Here is a 16,123-nt window from a genome sequence, read left to right on the forward strand (position 1 = left end):
TAGGGCTATTCAGTATTCACACATTCTTTTACCTCTCACACAGTTTTGTTAATTATTATCTATTGGTCTTCAATTCATTCCATCCAACAACCAGAAACGAAGTGTATGAGCGGTAAAAATGTGTGAATAGCATCATCACCCTAAATCATTTCCGTACAAAAGGCCTCCTTAGACCAATTTTGTATTGCAATTTTCCTTACAACATACGCAAATCAGACCATAAAAAGATGGACCCAATTTATTGTCAAAATGTTTAATCAACCAAAAGGAGGCATGTCATTCAACCCCAAGTGACGTCTTGAAAAACCATATGCTTTCATAGTACTGACCAACCATATGTAACAAAGAGAAATGAAGTCGAGATCTGTTATGTGATATATGTACTGAGCTCTTACGTTAAAAGACGAAACTATAGGATTGTCAACATCCATTGCAACGGCTGAGAACCAGCCATATAAGGAAGAGTGCTACATACCTGAACTGATTCGTGGTACATTCTTGGTCCTTCGTCGTAACTATCTACTTCCGATGCCTCTGCAACTCCATAATCCTTGTCCCAATATAATTATAAAAGACTTTGCCTTACAATCACGTGTCATTACTCTAGAACCACAGAATGACTCCTTGACCTTCCACTCAACTAGGCAGGGTGTAACGGTTGTCACTCTAAATTTTAGTATATTACATAGAAGAACTGCCAGAAGTAACTCACTAATGACCTATCCTAGTATTTAGAAGCTGCAGTCATAGCCAAAATACCATCAACGGAAGATAAAACAAGAAGACAACCAAGCGATTTGGAGAATAGACTGTTGAAGCAGACCTTGAAAACTGAACAGAGCCAGTAAAGCTTCCTGCATTGTTGGTCAATGGACTTCTAGTTGGTACAGAAATATTCTTGCAAGATCCAGAAGGTGCTCCAGCCTGCGAAAATCAAACAGTAGAGTGGTTTACAGTTTTCCTTACTACGAAAATTGGCGTGTCATCACAAGGGTATGGGTAAATCAGTAGAAGTACCCTAAAGTTTTAGACAGATCGGAAATGTTTGAATATTTGGTGAGCTTTTGGATTATTGCTAAGGTTGGACAAAGTAGGACTCATGCCACGAGCTTTTAACCACCGATTTGGATCATAAAAAGCAATAAAGAAGTTCATAAATAACAAAATGAATGTGGAAACAAGTTATACAAACAAACCTGGCAGGCACTGACAGTACTACACCCGCAAAGCACTGGACCATTCATTCTATCAACAGCATCAAACACACCTCCTCCATCACTCCTCTGCATTGATATCATTTTATGCTTAGTTAAAATTCCTAGTTGGATGATGTTTTAGTATGTGCTTCTCCCTAGCTAAAATTTTCATACCATGTAAAAGTTGACCGCCAAAAAATTTGGCATCACCCCTGCAGCTTTATAACAGGTACTGACCATCTGCTCCAGTGGAGTTGAATGCTCTTCGCAAGCTTCAGCTTCAACAGGATATGTTGGGAAATAATTTTGAAAGAAAAGAGATGCACTTTTTGAATTCAGAGGCTTTGATTCTTTTCTCTTCGGGCATGAGCCTGGTTTTACCCCAGGATCTCCAGCTGAAACCCAATAAACAGGCTATTAACTATAAAATTCAAATATAATTTGAAGATGCAATGATATATCATTTATAAGTACCTTCGTTTTCCACCATGTATTTCCACTGGTAAGCTACTCCTTCCTGTGCTTCCTTTGAAGCATCAGACGTAAAAACAAGAAGCCGATGATTCTCTTGCACCATTTCAGTAACAGTGGGCCAATCTTCACCCTTTCTTGGCATTTTCGCTACAGGAAACCAATACTTATTTAACCCAGCATTGGTAAACAATGTCGTTAACCCTTTTGGAGTTTTCACGTAGTCCTCAATTATAATGGTCACAATCTCTGTCGGGTTCTGACTTAAAAATGTTTCCACTTCCGTCAAAGTGTTAATTGCAGGTTGCTGAGAAAAATCCAATGGACACATCATAAACAACCTCGCAAAACTATAACCATAAAATTCACATAATAAGTCATATATTGATAAGAGGGAAGAGAGATTACAAATGCAGTGAAGTTGAAACATTGCCCCTTAAAGGAATGACAAAGCCAGATATCATTCTCAAAATCGTACATATCCAACATCAGCCCTCTCACTCCATTCTAAAAACAATATGGCATAAGTTAATACTCATAAACGAATAATTAATGAATAAAACAAGCAGACAGTTTCATTATAATTTTGAATTCGAATAAAAAAAGCTAAAGAAATGAATGACATTCCAAACGTATATGTTCTAGTGACTTGATCCTTTCATTTTTTTCGTTATAAAGAATATACCGAAAACAGCAAAGTTAAAACTTAAAAGCAAGGGCACATACTCTCAACTGGTTAGTAACAGTGTCCTCTTGGTTGTATAATGTGAGTCTTTGAACACCAGCCACGGGCGGTGCATCAACGATGCTGAAAGAATTATGAGTCGCCAACCATGTGTACTTGTTGAATGGCAACCCATTAATCTAAAACACCATTCCAAAAAACAGCACAAACCCATCATCAAATTCACAAAAACCAAAAATGGGCAGACATAAATTTCTTGAATTTAGCTCAAAATATACAAACCCATAAAAAATTTACAAATTTTAAGTCGAAAATGCTCACAATTGAAGTGGGTACGATTGCTTGGCCTCTGGTGCAAACGGGCTGATTCTTACCGGAAGCAGGGCAGTTACCACAATAAAGACCCGGCCCGCAGTCCGTCGCCGCCGCACAAGCATCTAGAACCTGTAAAATATCAACGCTTCAGCTGAAATTCCGAGAGAAAATGTGAGATTGTGCAGATCTTTGCGGGGAGAAAAGACAGAAACCTGGCAATTGCCGTTGGAGCAAGCAGTGGAACTGGTGGCCAGGACTGAGAAGAGTAGCAGGAAGAGGACGACAGTTGACGAGGCTCTGGATACGCCGCCGCGTTCCGCCGAGCACGGTGGCATGGTAGCTTGTGGTTCTGCAGAAAGCTCCAGAAATCCACCGCCCAGAGAGAGAGGGAGTGACAAGTTTCGGAGAGAAAGCAAAAGAAAGAGAACTTTTATTGTAGAGAGGGGAGGGTGACAAGTTTTTGGGTGTGAAACGCGGGCTTTTTCACCTTTGCGTTTTTCTGACTAACAAAAAAGCCTTTAGTTTTCGTTTTCTTTTTTTATGGTAGTGCCAAGTTTCTATATCTGTCTATTTGTACAATTGTTTATATTATTTTCTCATACAGATGGATTATCGACACATTTGAGTTTTATCTTTATTAGAAAAATAATATTAAATAATAATACAAATAGATGATAAAAATAACATTTTCGTCTTTTTTTTTTTTTCTCCCGTTGATGGTTTAGTTAGTTGGCTACTGTTACATACTCACAAATTCGGTGTTTATTATTATTATTATTTTAGTACATCGATATTTTTAACACTAAGAAGTTGAGTTTAGTTAAGCCACACAATGAACAACCGGTGCTTATTATTATTTACCAGTAATAGAGATGTTGGAGAAGTTATAAAGATGAAGGGAAAAAAAAGTTGGTAAAGTTATTTTTGAACGAGGGGAATTTTTTTATCTTTTTTATTTATTTTGATAACACGTGGGTGAAAGAAAAAAAACAATAAAACTTTTGTTCGGCTAAATTACTTTTATGTTCATGGTTTTTTTTAAATATTTTCTTTCAATTTTGTTTTTTCAAAAAAAAAAACTTCAAATAAAGGAAAAATCCTCTACTCCAACCACGGCCCAAGCAATCAAAATTGGGGGCAGCTGGAGAGGGAAGACATTGATTCCCAAAGTGGGGTTAAACAATGGTGAGAACACATCCGCCACGAATATTCTCAATTATGGATTTAAGGTTTCAAGGACCTCCCAACTTCCTTGAACCGCACAAATAATAAGATTGTTTTGAATCCCTTTACGTCTAGCAAATCTTAGACCGTCCCTCAATCCTATTTTCTTTCAATTATGCATGAAAGAATACCATTATATTTGTTCTCGATTTTTTGTTAGACAAAAAAGAGTTTATTAATGAATAATATAGATAATTAAGCTTCTTATGCTTCTGCAATCTTTAAAAACACACTCTAGAAACTGATCTTTATACAAAATGGTTATATTGGCCTTGCAACAAGCCTAAATTAATTTGTCATATAATTGATATTATACACACTAATTTTTTATTTTGTTCTGTCGGACAATAAAATGGATTGTAATAAAAAATTAAAAGAATAAAAAGATAAGATATCAAATTTAAAAAATAATGAATTATAAAGTGAGTATATAAAGTATGCGTTTACATTTTCCTTTAGTTATGTCTGTGGCTGTTTGTCTTTTAAAAGAGTAATGTTATTTATACCATATTTTTATACCACATTTTCATATCATTTTAGATGGCATTTGATGTGAACAACCACATTATTTGAATTAATCAGATTTTTAAATTTAGTTTATTATTTAATAAACTAATAATTACAAAAAACTAGTTAATTAAATGATGATTGTGGTATACGAAGAATCTTTCTCCAATCTTTCTTTAGATTTTACAAATTTTTCAATGATGTAACTATCCACATCAGATACCACCTAAGATGATATAAAAATGTAGTATAAAAACATTATATGAATATCATATGTCTTTTTAAAAGCTTTTGGACTTTCCTCCCCCCATGATGACATTGCGAAGTTACATTTTAGTGCCTCTCACATGGTGGGGTAGGGGGTAGGTTTTGCGTCCGGTCAGCGACATCAACCGCAGAGCAGGAGAGATTTCTCAAATAGCAACACGAGCCTGTACGTCGTAAAGTCACTTGTATAATAATATATGATATATTTTCGTGTTATAGACACACTAAAGAAATTCTCATAAAACAGGACACTCAGTGTGGGATTATCTGCGTATGTCGTCACGCAATTTCGTTTGTAGGCTTGTGTGTAGTTCATACTTACTAACAAGAAACATAATTCTAAGCTCAATAATGCAATGTGGTTAGGATGGTTTGTCAAGAAATGCAGCATGGTGGTTGTATTATACAAGTTTTGGGCATGTAGCCTGTTTGACAATGCTATTACTTTTTAGGAGGATATTTTATTGCAAGTGATTTGTAGGTCAGTTAGTTAAGAGCGTTTGTTCATACATTTAAGGTTTCTTGTTCGAGTTCTCATCTCTGTGAATTTAGTATAAATTATCCAATTGTTGTAAACAAAAAAAAGGATACTTTATTTATTTGATATATTTTAAACTATAGAGAGGAAATTCAAACTCTTTTATGAAGAATGGTGTTTTTATAATTTATAGAGAAAAATTCAAAATTGGGTGTACAGAAGAATCATATTCACTCTAGCCAATGCATTTATGTGTGCTATTTGATGTTGCTTTTAAAATGGTTAAAAGCTTTTACATATAGCCAAATCGCTTATTAATTATATTAGAGTTTATTTGGGGTTGCCTTCGAAATGGCTAAGAGTGTTTTCTGACAACTAAAAAAAAATATTTTGATCGTGTTTGACAAAAAAAGAAATAGAGATGCTTTAATTATGATATTCTTGCAACATACTAAATCTTTTACAAGATTTGATATTAGATTGGAATCTTGAAGAGCTTATATAGATTATAGCAGATCGAGCAATATGCCAACGTAATTCTTATCCATCAAATTCTTATGGTATTAAAGAACCATGTTAATTGTAAATCATGAGTAAAATACTCAAATGATTAACCAATATTTGGACACTAAGAAAGATGATCTATCCTTTAATAGGATTCTGTGAATCGATACTTGGTCCGGAAGTACCATATTTTAGTGAAGTATGCATCTTACTATATCAAGTGCAATACACTGAATCAGATGTTACATTTCTAGTGATCACAATACCAAGAAATGGGTATTGAAATGAAATAAAGCTTATCTATTGATTATAATAGTTACTCATATCATCAAGGACTATTCAACCACATTTTCCTATTAATGTCTACAAATTGTAATAGTATTGGCCAAATTGAAAAGAGGCAAATTCTATTTTTGAGATCAATGTGAAAGAAGTGAACCTATACTATAGAACCCCAAGTATTATTATTGGGTGTATATAAACGCGATTATATTATCCCATTCTAGATCAACCACATTCTATAAGTATAGCATTTTTTAAAACGTGAGACTTATGGCATGTGTTCAAACTATATTTCTCGGAAGCGATTTGTTAACGTATAGAAAGACGAAATTCTTTATTAAATTTCAAAGTACGAGTATGAATCTCAGAATATCTCTCTATTTCATAGTTTATTCTACCCATATATCCCAAATTTGAAACTTTCCCCTCCCCTAGTCACCAATATTAAGTACTGGTTTGGTATTGAGATGCTTTTATAAAAAATAGGTATAAAAAAAAATTAAGCTCAAAAAAATGTTTGATAAACACTTAAAAATAGTTTATTTTCAAAGTTATGAGTGAAAATAAGCTGAAAACGTGAAGCAGCAAAAATAAGTTTATTCTCACAACACAGCAAAAACAGTTTTTTTTTCAAAGCAAAGCATTACCAAACCAATCCCAAAGGAACATATAAGCATTTTTTTGTAATTCCCGAAGTAGCACCTGATACCTCCACTTCTAAGTGCCATTTTATGTAGTAAGTTCTTATCGTGCTTCTAATAATTTAGCAGAAGCATTTCCAAACAAGTTCTTCATCATTCTAGTCAATGTATTCGGTGACATATACATCTATGTTTTAAATAATAAGATCAAGCCATTTAAATAAAATTAGCTTTTGGAATAACCATGAATTGTTAGAAAATGTAATTCAATTTTTCTGTTTTGAGAAGGCAATGGCCTCTCTCTCCAACAAAATGATCACGAATACATCTGTGGTCAATGAAAATGATGCATCTTCTCTACCTCTAAAAGAATGGCCAAAGAAAGAATCGTAAATCAACTGATTCAAATTAATCTTCCGATTAAGCAAGCTTCTTCGCACGACCACTTGAAGGAGCTCCATCGTCCTTTTTTGACCCGGATGCCTCAGGCTTCCGCGCCCAAGCAGGAGCTCTGTCAGGCTCATAACGGTAATCATAGAAAAGTTCCTCTCCTGCAGCAATTCGTTCCTTGGCAAATATGCCCACCCTGTGATCTCCCGCAACCATAATGACCTGCCATGGACGGGTTTATTGTCATATCCAAAATGTTTTTAGAGGGAAAAAAGAACGAGAAAAGATGTCAAAAGGGTACCTTCGCATAGCAATTTGGATCTGGAGAATGGTTGGCAAACTTCAATTTATCACCCTTTCGATAAGCATCAAGGACAAACTGCACAAGACAAATGCTTATTTCATGCCGTTGAACAATAGGAGGTTAGATATGACGTGGAATCAAAAGGTGTTGATATACATGCCTGATCGTTCAGATTGAAGAGAAATGATGAATTTTCACGGTCATATATTTTTCCACGTTTATCTGCTTCGCGATGTGAGATCAACTCCCCAGTATACTCACCAAGGTATTCGTGTTTGGGGACACTATTCTGAAGGGTGGCAAGGAAAATAAGCCAGCGCAAAAGGAAAAGCACACACAAGATATCATTAAAATGGAACACTACCTTCAAGAACGCACCCCAGCCAGATATGTCAGATCTTCCAAGTAAGACCTGAAGATAAATTAGGATAAAAGCAGTCATTACGATAGGATTTCAATCATTTGAGTATTCCTTCTGCAACTTCAACAACCCGTGAAGTAAATTTTTCACATAATGTGCTAGATTTTGACCATGCATCTATAGAAGGAAAGAAAAAGAAATGAAACAGTAAAGAGGTGTGTGATTACCCTTTGCTGTTGTTTCAGAAGAAGCTTCATATTTCTACACTCATAATTGTCACCTCTTTGGCTTGGAACCCCGAGGGTACCGTCACCGCAACTGAAAAATGAAATTTGACAGGTCCGTATGTTGAAAGTTTAACAGAGAAAAAAATGCAGCCCACATTTGTATGAATTTATTTCTTAGTCACACAGCACCTACTGCTCCTACCTTCATATATTCCATATACATAAGCCTACGATAAGTTATATTGTCCAAACCCTGCACATACTTATAGCATAAAATGCCACGCCATTCTGACTAATTAGATGAATTTCAACCTGTTTGATCAAACTGTAAACTTCAGAAACGAATTCATACGGTAGAAAATGAGCATTGTTCACGCAATCACCAGAATGGTGGAAAATCTTTACGGGATTAATTGAGTTTGCTACCACTTAATTATGCCTATCCGATTCAAAAATGTGAAAATGGTGTAGACATACAGAGCCATAGATTAGGCATAGAAAATTTAAATGTGTTACTAATTTCAGCATTGCAAATAAAAACGGTTAAAGTTGAATGTGCTCAAAACTAAAAGTTATAAATCCGATCACAACGAGGCATGAGCTGTCTGAAGCACATCGATAATGCCATGCGTCATAGTCCAGGCTCCAAACACATCACTAAGTAATACGAAAAGTTATAAGCGCACCTGACCCAGCAATTCCTACAAACATCCGGATCGCATTCCCTGTCTGCAGCAAAACAAGGACACTGACGGCTTCGGCATTGACTTTTAGCACAATGACAGCCTCTAAATCTATTCTTGCAAGTCTTTGGACACCTAGACAAATAAGTTTGAGCAGATAAGTTTGGAATTATCATTGGAAAGGCCAAAATTTGATGGACATGAACTAAAGAAATAATTAAATCTATGAAGCCAAATCAATGAGGTCAGCTGTAGAGCAAGAGAAAATTTTACAAAAGCCATTGAGTTATCTGTCCTTTTTCAGAAATATCATTATCAGGAAAAAGAAAAGCTCACCCGCAGTACTTCTCGCAACAAGTCCCATTTTGTAGACAAGAACACTGCTTTCCACAAGCTGTTTGGCAAGTACATGGATTATACTGCCTGCAAGGCTGATCTTTTCTCTCAGTAATTCGTTTCCTGATTGAATGGTAAGCAGCAGATTTCCAAGTATACTTCAAACGACGAACTCTACCCCTTCTACGTAAAAATTTTGATCTTCTTCTAGCTTCATTATTACCCTAAAGTTCGTTTCAACATAGACAAAATAGAATCACTTGTTTGGGCAGAGAGGGTTCTGTCATAAGTAGACAAACCTATAAAAAAAAGGGACTATAAATCCATTAAAGTCAACCTTGGAATACCCTTCAACAAGGGAGTTTGCAGCATCACCTGCTTGGCAGGACATCTTACTCTCTGAGTAATTCATATACTGAAACACTTCCCAACACGTTTTCATACCATTTAAAAGGTTCCTTGCTATTAAGCAGCTGCGATGAAAGTTGTGAAACCCATTATAAGATGGAAACAAGAAAAAGTACATTAAGTAATTAATAAATCCAATGGGCTATCCAGACATATAGATGCAATTAAAATCAAAAGGAAACTCTCTACCACTGGCACAGTTGCACCTTATATTTCAAGAATGGATGTTCTTAACCAAATTTTTCTGTATCCACCTTAGGAACTTCCCTTGATGATACAGTAGATTGATTACAAAACTATAGGATGCTAAACATTACAAGGTCAAGGCATACCCACATCAAAACAAAAAATTAAGACATACTCGTGAACTCTTTTCTTTTCATTACTTATTTTATTTTGAGGAGGAGGGGGTGGCATTGTGTGTCTAGGTTGCTGCTCTTTGTGCAGATAAGTTTACATGTATCTAACTAATACCCAACATCAGTACCATTAACTAATTACATACACAACAGAGAAGAAATCAACTAAAGAAAACACATTACATGCACTGACCTGTTGCTGCCAAATATCTCTCTGCCTTTCTCAAAAAGGCCCTTCTCAATGGTTTTCCATGTTTTATCATCACTTAATTCTTGTTTATATATGTTTTCATCAACACATTCTTCTCTCCTCAAATTGTCATCACTACTTGTGGCAGGTGGATCAGCAATCATCTCATCCAATGCACCATCAAGAGATTCACCCTGAACAACTGTATTACTGCCCTTGGCAGGTGATTCCTTCCTCCTAAACCCTCCACTGGTAGAAGATTTCAGATTCTTTTGTGAAGAAGAACTAGTGTCTTCATTATCTTTGGATGAATTAGATCTAAACTTCATATCACTTGAACAAAGACCAACATTAACAATGGAATCGGAATCAGAAACCACCATTTTCTTCTGCCTCTTCTGCATGCAAACTACAACACGTTCTGCAACTCTCTTGCTGTTCCTCTTACGAATTCCACTTCTTCCAGCTAGCTTAGTCTTTTTGGGCGATGGATGATTTTTATCACTACCCTGCCTGGATCCATTCTCTGAATCACTGCTTTCCGAGATGTTTTTTGCATTTGATGAAGCACTTTCACTTTGTCCAGACTTTGACTTCTTTCTAGAAGATTTCTTTCTGGTTGATATTTGAGCACTAGCACCATCCATTGACGTGGCATTTTTTTCTTCAGGATCACCGTTGCTCACTCTAGCAATTCTTTCAGACTTCAGTACCTAAAATGAGACAATTTGAAACCACATAATCATTTTTTGCCATTTCTTTACACAATTCCCAGCTACACATCACAGTAATCACGTGCACGACACATACTGATCTATAGCAATTCGGACCGCATGATACTTTTTCGTCATCTGGGGGTCTCCACAGAGGTTGTTTCTCAATCTGACAATAAATTTTATCAGCACAGGATATAAAAGTCCGGTGTCACGGTCAGACAGCTATTAAAAAATTACTTACAGGAAAGACAAGATCCTGTGAACATCCATGTAATCTGCAATCAAATACCTGCCAAAAAGAAACAACCGCAGATCGGAGTTAGAAATGATAACCCAACAAACATGCAATTGAAAGTAGAAAAAGAATACTTACTAGGCAGCGACGACAAAATAGGTTGTCAAATGAATCAAGAGCTGCATCCAGATCTTTATCAAGAAAAGAATTCCCAATTTGTGAAATGTCTTCAGTATCCCTATTCTTACAACCCCCCAAAGCCTCCTTTTCCTTTAAGAGAGTATCATATCTTGCCTGTATAAGATGTTTGATGGAGTTTCATATCTCTGTAAAGCCAGCACAAAGCAAATGGGAAACGGCTGGACCAAAGCTTACACTGACTGGTTTTTATCATGTTATAAATTGGAAACAAGCATGGCAGAATGGCAAGCATTCCTGCAAAATAGAAAAATGAAACTTCCATACCTTGACTTCAGATGGACTTCTAGAGAAATATTGTGCTAATGACTCCAGCATTGGATCAGAGAAGCCAACTTCTTTTATAGCCGAGCTGGTAAATTCAATGAAACGTCCATAAAACAATTAGTTCACTTTTCATACAGTAAACAAGCACATACAATTTCAAAATTGAGATTCAACATATGTTTAAGGAAAATATATCAAACTGAAATTATTATGTCAAGATGAGAACTTAGGTCTTGGACTAATATTATTGCAATAGAGGACTGAATATAAAGGCCAGTTCAGTTCACATTTATATAGTTTCCGAATAATGAAAAGAAATAAAATAATAATTCAATTAACTCAACTGTACCCAGTACAAAATGGACTTCGGTTTTTTCTCCCTTACAATGTTGTACGTTCAAAATTGACCGAGCTATTATAAAACTGTGTCCATCCCAGAGAGAGAGTGACAGGCACTAAACAAATTTAACTCTTCCGCTAAAGCTAAGGACTATAACCATAAATTAGGTCAGTGAAAGCCACTTGAAGTGGTATTATTGGCTAAGACAAAATATTCTAGGATTAGATGTTGATAACTTATATATGTACCTACACCATATTAGGCCTGCACACAAAGGGAAATAAATCATAGTTTATCACATTAGTACACATGGTTATACCAACCGAAGTATAAAGTCTTCAGATTCAACAAAAACCCTTTTTTCCTCTTCTTCATCAACTGCTTCCTCCTCACTATCACTACATATAAGCGCTTCACCTCCATTTTGATCATAATAAATTCTTCTTCGACCTACCACTGACTGATCTTCTGTCATTCTTTGGTTTCTGTACCACATATCAAAAAAAAAAAAAAAAAAAAAAAAAAAAAAAAACAATGATATCACAAATAGGCACAAATGAATAGAAACGGGGAAAAATCAAAAAAAAAAAAGACAGACGGATTATATGACATGAGTTTCACATTGTTGAAAAACAATGTAAATCATCAACTAAAAGAGGCCAAATCCAATGAACAGTAGAACTCAGTAACTACATGTTACCAAATCCAATTAATAGCGCAATACAAGATGACACAAAAGTCAAACGAACAAAGTGAAAAACGATATATATTTGAAACAGTAATTGATGGATTTTAATGATGAAATGATCTCTAAAAATTGCATGATCTAATTGGAAACATGGGAGAATAAGAGGAAAAAGAAACCAATAAATACAACGAATCTTATCTTGCTTATAGCAAAAGGTTGAAGACATAATAGCAAAAGTTTTCTCTTGTCCGGAATATTAAATCTATTTCAACCAGTCACTGCTATTCAATAAAATGTACATACAATATTAGTTTGGAACTACAAAAAGAGTATGACAAATGAGACTGATTCCCTTTGTACTATTTCAATCTCTTTTCAATTTCTTTCCATGAACATAGATTAAACTATACAATATACTTGCAACTAGCTGACGTTCTGTAGAAGGACCTCAAATTTCATTCATCAACTTATAAATTTAATCTTTTTGGTGTTCCAGAATGTAAAACATATTCCCCTTCACACAAGCGAACAAGGACCTTGGAGCATGTGATGGTGATATGCAACGCAAGAATATAATTGAAGCTGAAGTATATGGGTCGTGAAAAGAATAGACCATGTGTAGGCTAAACCTGTCCAAAAATATCCATGTGGTATAAGGGGGTAGTCTTTTAACTTCCGGAAGCTTGATAGGACGAACAGAACTCTTGACTGCTACATTAGATTCTAGTAGAACTGCCGTGGACCCATGACCATCTTCTTGAGAGCTATCGTTGCTCCCATTGCTCAATTCAATTCCATTTTGCAAGGCAAATGCATCTTTTTGCCTCTTTGTCAATAGATCTACACTTCTACTAGCATCAGTTAACCTACTACTTCCTCTTTCCGTTGACAATTTATACATGTCGTTGGTGACACCAGCCAACTTCTGCTTGTTTACCTCCATTCTTTTCTGCAATGAGAAAATACTTAGTATTATGAGAACAAAAACCTGATGTAGTTCTATTACTTTCTGGTATCAATACAAGGATCGCTATAAGATCCATGAAGATGCACCTTTATAGAAGTAGCCCGGTTAAAAACAACTTGCTTCTTTAGATTTTCTATGAGCAATGAAATCTCCTTCCCGGTTACATCCATGTTTTCTTGCGATCTCGTCATCTGCACAAACTAGATGTTAAGTGTGATCCAACTTATAACCCTACATCATAAAATACCCAGACAAAAAGTAGAATAAATAAGCAGGTAGAAGTCAAGCTGGAGTTGAATGAACACAGAACAAAGTGGTTTCAAGAGCGGGTAGCACTCTCTATCAACAATTTGAGCACAAAAAGCTATATCCGATCTTTCTATTGCAATAACTTTTTAAAATGCAAGCTAAGCAGGAAAAAATAAAACTACGTCCAGAACCGTCGGACAGCGAAACAATTTTTGCAAATGCTGCAGTACCATTCCTAAGTTGAAAGCCATTCGTTGAAATTACACGGTAAATTAACCGAAACATATATAGCATCATCGAAATTGGCACTTCAAATCTAATGAAGCAGAAGCCAAATAAACAATGCTGCTACATATCTCTCCAAATCAACCCACATTGATAAAATTCCTACATATATGCACTTATATTACATGCATATTGAATGTATATAAATATAAAAAACAAATATATATATATATGTAGGCACGCACATTGACCAGATTAAACACAATACAAGAGCTTCCGTTAATGGCATAATTTAAGCAGAGTTTTCATTGATTTACAGAGAGAAAGAGATCGAGCAGGAGAGCCGAAGGATTATACCGGAGGGTCCTCGTGAAGCTCCGATCTATTGGCGGAAGCTGAAGGCGAAGCCTTCGACGCCATTGTTGGCGGCGAAGCTGGGGGAGGTTATTCGGGCCGGGAACGCAATTTTGGACCGGATCGGATCCGATTCGTACAGAGGCACTCCTGCGTAAGACTGGGGAAGTGTACGGTACGGTAGGGTTTGGGACAGAGGAATTTGGCGGGTCGGGCTTGAAACGCTAATCAGGTCTCAATGTGGGAGGGACCGGCGGAGGATTTTTGGCCGTTTTAACGGAGACGTAATTTCATTTATTTATTTTATAAAAACAAAAAGTGGAAATTAGAATTAGATGCCATCGTGTCCAGACGTTTTTAACAGAACATTTATGCTTTTTTAGTTTTTTATTAAAGAAAATTAAAGAAAAAGATTGAAACCTGAGTTTTAACGATAAAAATAAAATAAAGGATAAAGTGAATAGTATTAAGATTGATTTTTTAGTATAAAAATGTGGTTTTTCGTTAAAGTGAACAATACCGGAAGCTTTTCGTTAAAGTTTCCTTTTTATTAAGCTTTTAAGAGCTCATTTTGATGTGTTTTTAAATTGACGGAATGTACTTTTAGTGAAAATGTTTTTGGAACTAATCATTAGTAAAAATACAAGTAAATTCTGGAAAAGCACTTAAAGTGTTTCCTAGAAGAAGCACATAACTGATGTTTCTTGCAGAAAGTATTTTAAGTGTTTTTGGAATCAAAAAACATTTTCTCTAAAGTGCTTTCAATCATTTTAAAAGCACGTCCAAAAGAGTTCTTTGTTAAAATGAACAGCACCGGAAGCTTTTCGTTAAAGTTCCCTTTTTATTAAACTTTTAAGAGCTCGTTTGAATGTGCTTTTAAAATGACTGAAAGCACTCTTAGTGAAAATGTTTTTGGAACCAATCATTAGTAAAAATGCAAGTAAATTCTGAAAAATCACTTAAAGTGCTTCCTGAAAGAAGCACAAAACCGATGCTTCTTGCTGAAAGGACTTTAAGTGTTTTTGGAACAAAAAAACATTTTCTCTAAAGTGCTTTTAATCATTTTAAAAGCACATCCAAAAGAGCTCTAAGTTTTTTGATTAAGATGCTCTAACTCGAGCCATTTTCAGTTTAATTGAGTTTAATTACATTTCAATTTCAATATTTTATGGCTTATTATATTAACATCTCACACATTATTGAATACACCTCACATAATTAATAAACCCCACATTTGTTTTTTCAAATAAAATTTTTTTTAATACATCTCACATACTTTTCAACTGTTTGAACTTTGAATACACCCCACATACTTAGATTTATCATTTATATGTGCTCTTCAACTGTTTGATAAAACGCCTCAAAAAGGAGTTACTGTTCTTATTATATTTTAAAAAAAAATCAACTTGGGCATTATTTTCTTGATATGCATTCAAGTAGTGAATTTTCTCTATTGAAAAGAATTGGTAGTCTTCCAAAAAAATGGTGGAGAGGGAAGGAACATAGTATATAATCACTTGTATTTGATAATTACATTAACCGTAATTCTATCAATTGTTACTACTTCAGTGGAGAGTCTTTTCCGCTATCAATATTGTGAAAAGTTCATTGCATAACCGAAAGGAAGATCAATGGTTGAGTAATAGCATAATAGTCTATGCATAGAGCAATGTTTTCTCTTTCATTGATAATGGAGATATAATGCAAGCGTTTTCAAAATATGAAAATGTTACGTCGTGGACAATTGTAACTTATATTGTTATTTGTTTTATAAAATTATGAATGATGGAACTATGATTTTTTTTTTTTTTTAAGGTTATTATATGTCTATAGACATCTAAATTTCGGGGAAATAAATGTTGATCAATGCATTTAAATTACAACATTCATTCATTTCACCTACATCATACAATCACTTCACCTACGACCTTCACTCATTTCACCTACATCATACACTTACTTCACCTACAACCTCCACTCATTTCACCTACATCATCCACTTACTTCACCTAAAAAAAAAAAAGGATGGTGGTGGTTCATTATCAAAGTCTATAAA

General features: G+C 35.1%; 2 protein-coding genes across 3 annotated transcripts; both read right to left on the reverse strand.

The window, feature by feature from the left end:
• Nucleotides 1-208: 208 nt before the first annotated feature.
• Nucleotides 209-3,148, reverse strand: LOC137746985 (PI-PLC X domain-containing protein At5g67130-like). Of its 2 annotated transcripts, XM_068486987.1 has the most exons (9): nucleotides 2,880-3,148; nucleotides 2,674-2,796; nucleotides 2,394-2,531; nucleotides 2,076-2,174; nucleotides 1,671-1,974; nucleotides 1,371-1,591; nucleotides 1,197-1,283; nucleotides 824-924; nucleotides 209-738 (listed from the first exon to the last, which is right to left on the reverse strand). In XM_068486987.1, exons 1-9 carry the CDS (start codon nucleotides 3,000-3,002, stop codon nucleotides 732-734), a joined length of 1,203 nt encoding a protein of 400 aa, XP_068343088.1. In that variant the 5' UTR covers nucleotides 3,003-3,148; the 3' UTR covers nucleotides 209-731. The 2 variants fall into 2 exon arrangements, with proteins under 2 accessions (XP_068343088.1, XP_068343087.1); XM_068486986.1 differs by having other exon boundaries at nucleotides 209-924.
• Nucleotides 3,149-6,765: 3,617 nt separating this feature from the next.
• LOC137747252 (histone-lysine N-methyltransferase CLF-like) lies at nucleotides 6,766-14,339 on the reverse strand. Its single transcript, XM_068487326.1, has 17 exons — nucleotides 14,071-14,339; nucleotides 13,326-13,430; nucleotides 12,902-13,221; nucleotides 11,908-12,069; nucleotides 11,245-11,329; nucleotides 10,918-11,073; nucleotides 10,786-10,833; nucleotides 10,639-10,710; nucleotides 9,832-10,541; nucleotides 9,209-9,344; nucleotides 8,872-9,095; nucleotides 8,539-8,670; nucleotides 7,853-7,943; nucleotides 7,629-7,676; nucleotides 7,425-7,553; nucleotides 7,262-7,339; nucleotides 6,766-7,182 (listed from the first exon to the last, which is right to left on the reverse strand). Exons 1-17 carry the CDS (start codon nucleotides 14,131-14,133, stop codon nucleotides 6,991-6,993), a joined length of 2,751 nt encoding a protein of 916 aa, XP_068343427.1. The 5' UTR covers nucleotides 14,134-14,339; the 3' UTR covers nucleotides 6,766-6,990.
• Between the last annotated feature and the right edge of the window lie 1,784 nt (nucleotides 14,340-16,123).

This window comes from Pyrus communis, chromosome 10, assembly GCF_963583255.1.
Source record: "Pyrus communis chromosome 10, drPyrComm1.1, whole genome shotgun sequence".
NCBI lineage: Eukaryota > Viridiplantae > Streptophyta > Magnoliopsida > Rosales > Rosaceae > Pyrus > Pyrus communis.

Excerpts from the sequence above, each read along its gene's own strand:
- LOC137746985 (XM_068486986.1), bottom strand. The coding sequence starts at position 3,002 with ATGCCACCGTGCTCGGCGGAACGCGGCGGCGTATCCAGAGCCTCGTCA. Across the intron at positions 2,797-2,879 it reads GCTCCAACGGCAATTGCCAG|GTTCTAGATGCTTGTGCGGC; the intron begins GTTTCTGTCTTT and ends GATATTTTACAG. Across the intron at positions 925-1,196 it reads GTACTGTCAGTGCCTGCCAG|GCTGGAGCACCTTCTGGATC; the intron begins GTTTGTTTGTAT and ends TGATTTTCGCAG.
- LOC137747252 (XM_068487326.1), bottom strand. The coding sequence starts at position 14,133 with ATGGCGTCGAAGGCTTCGCCTTCAGCTTCCGCCAATAGATCGGAGCTT. Across the intron at positions 11,074-11,244 it reads GAAGTCCATCTGAAGTCAAG|GCAAGATATGATACTCTCTT; the intron begins GTATGGAAGTTT and ends CATCTTATACAG. Across the intron at positions 10,834-10,917 it reads TATTTTGTCGTCGCTGCCTA|GTATTTGATTGCAGATTACA; the intron begins GTAAGTATTCTT and ends TCTTTTTGGCAG.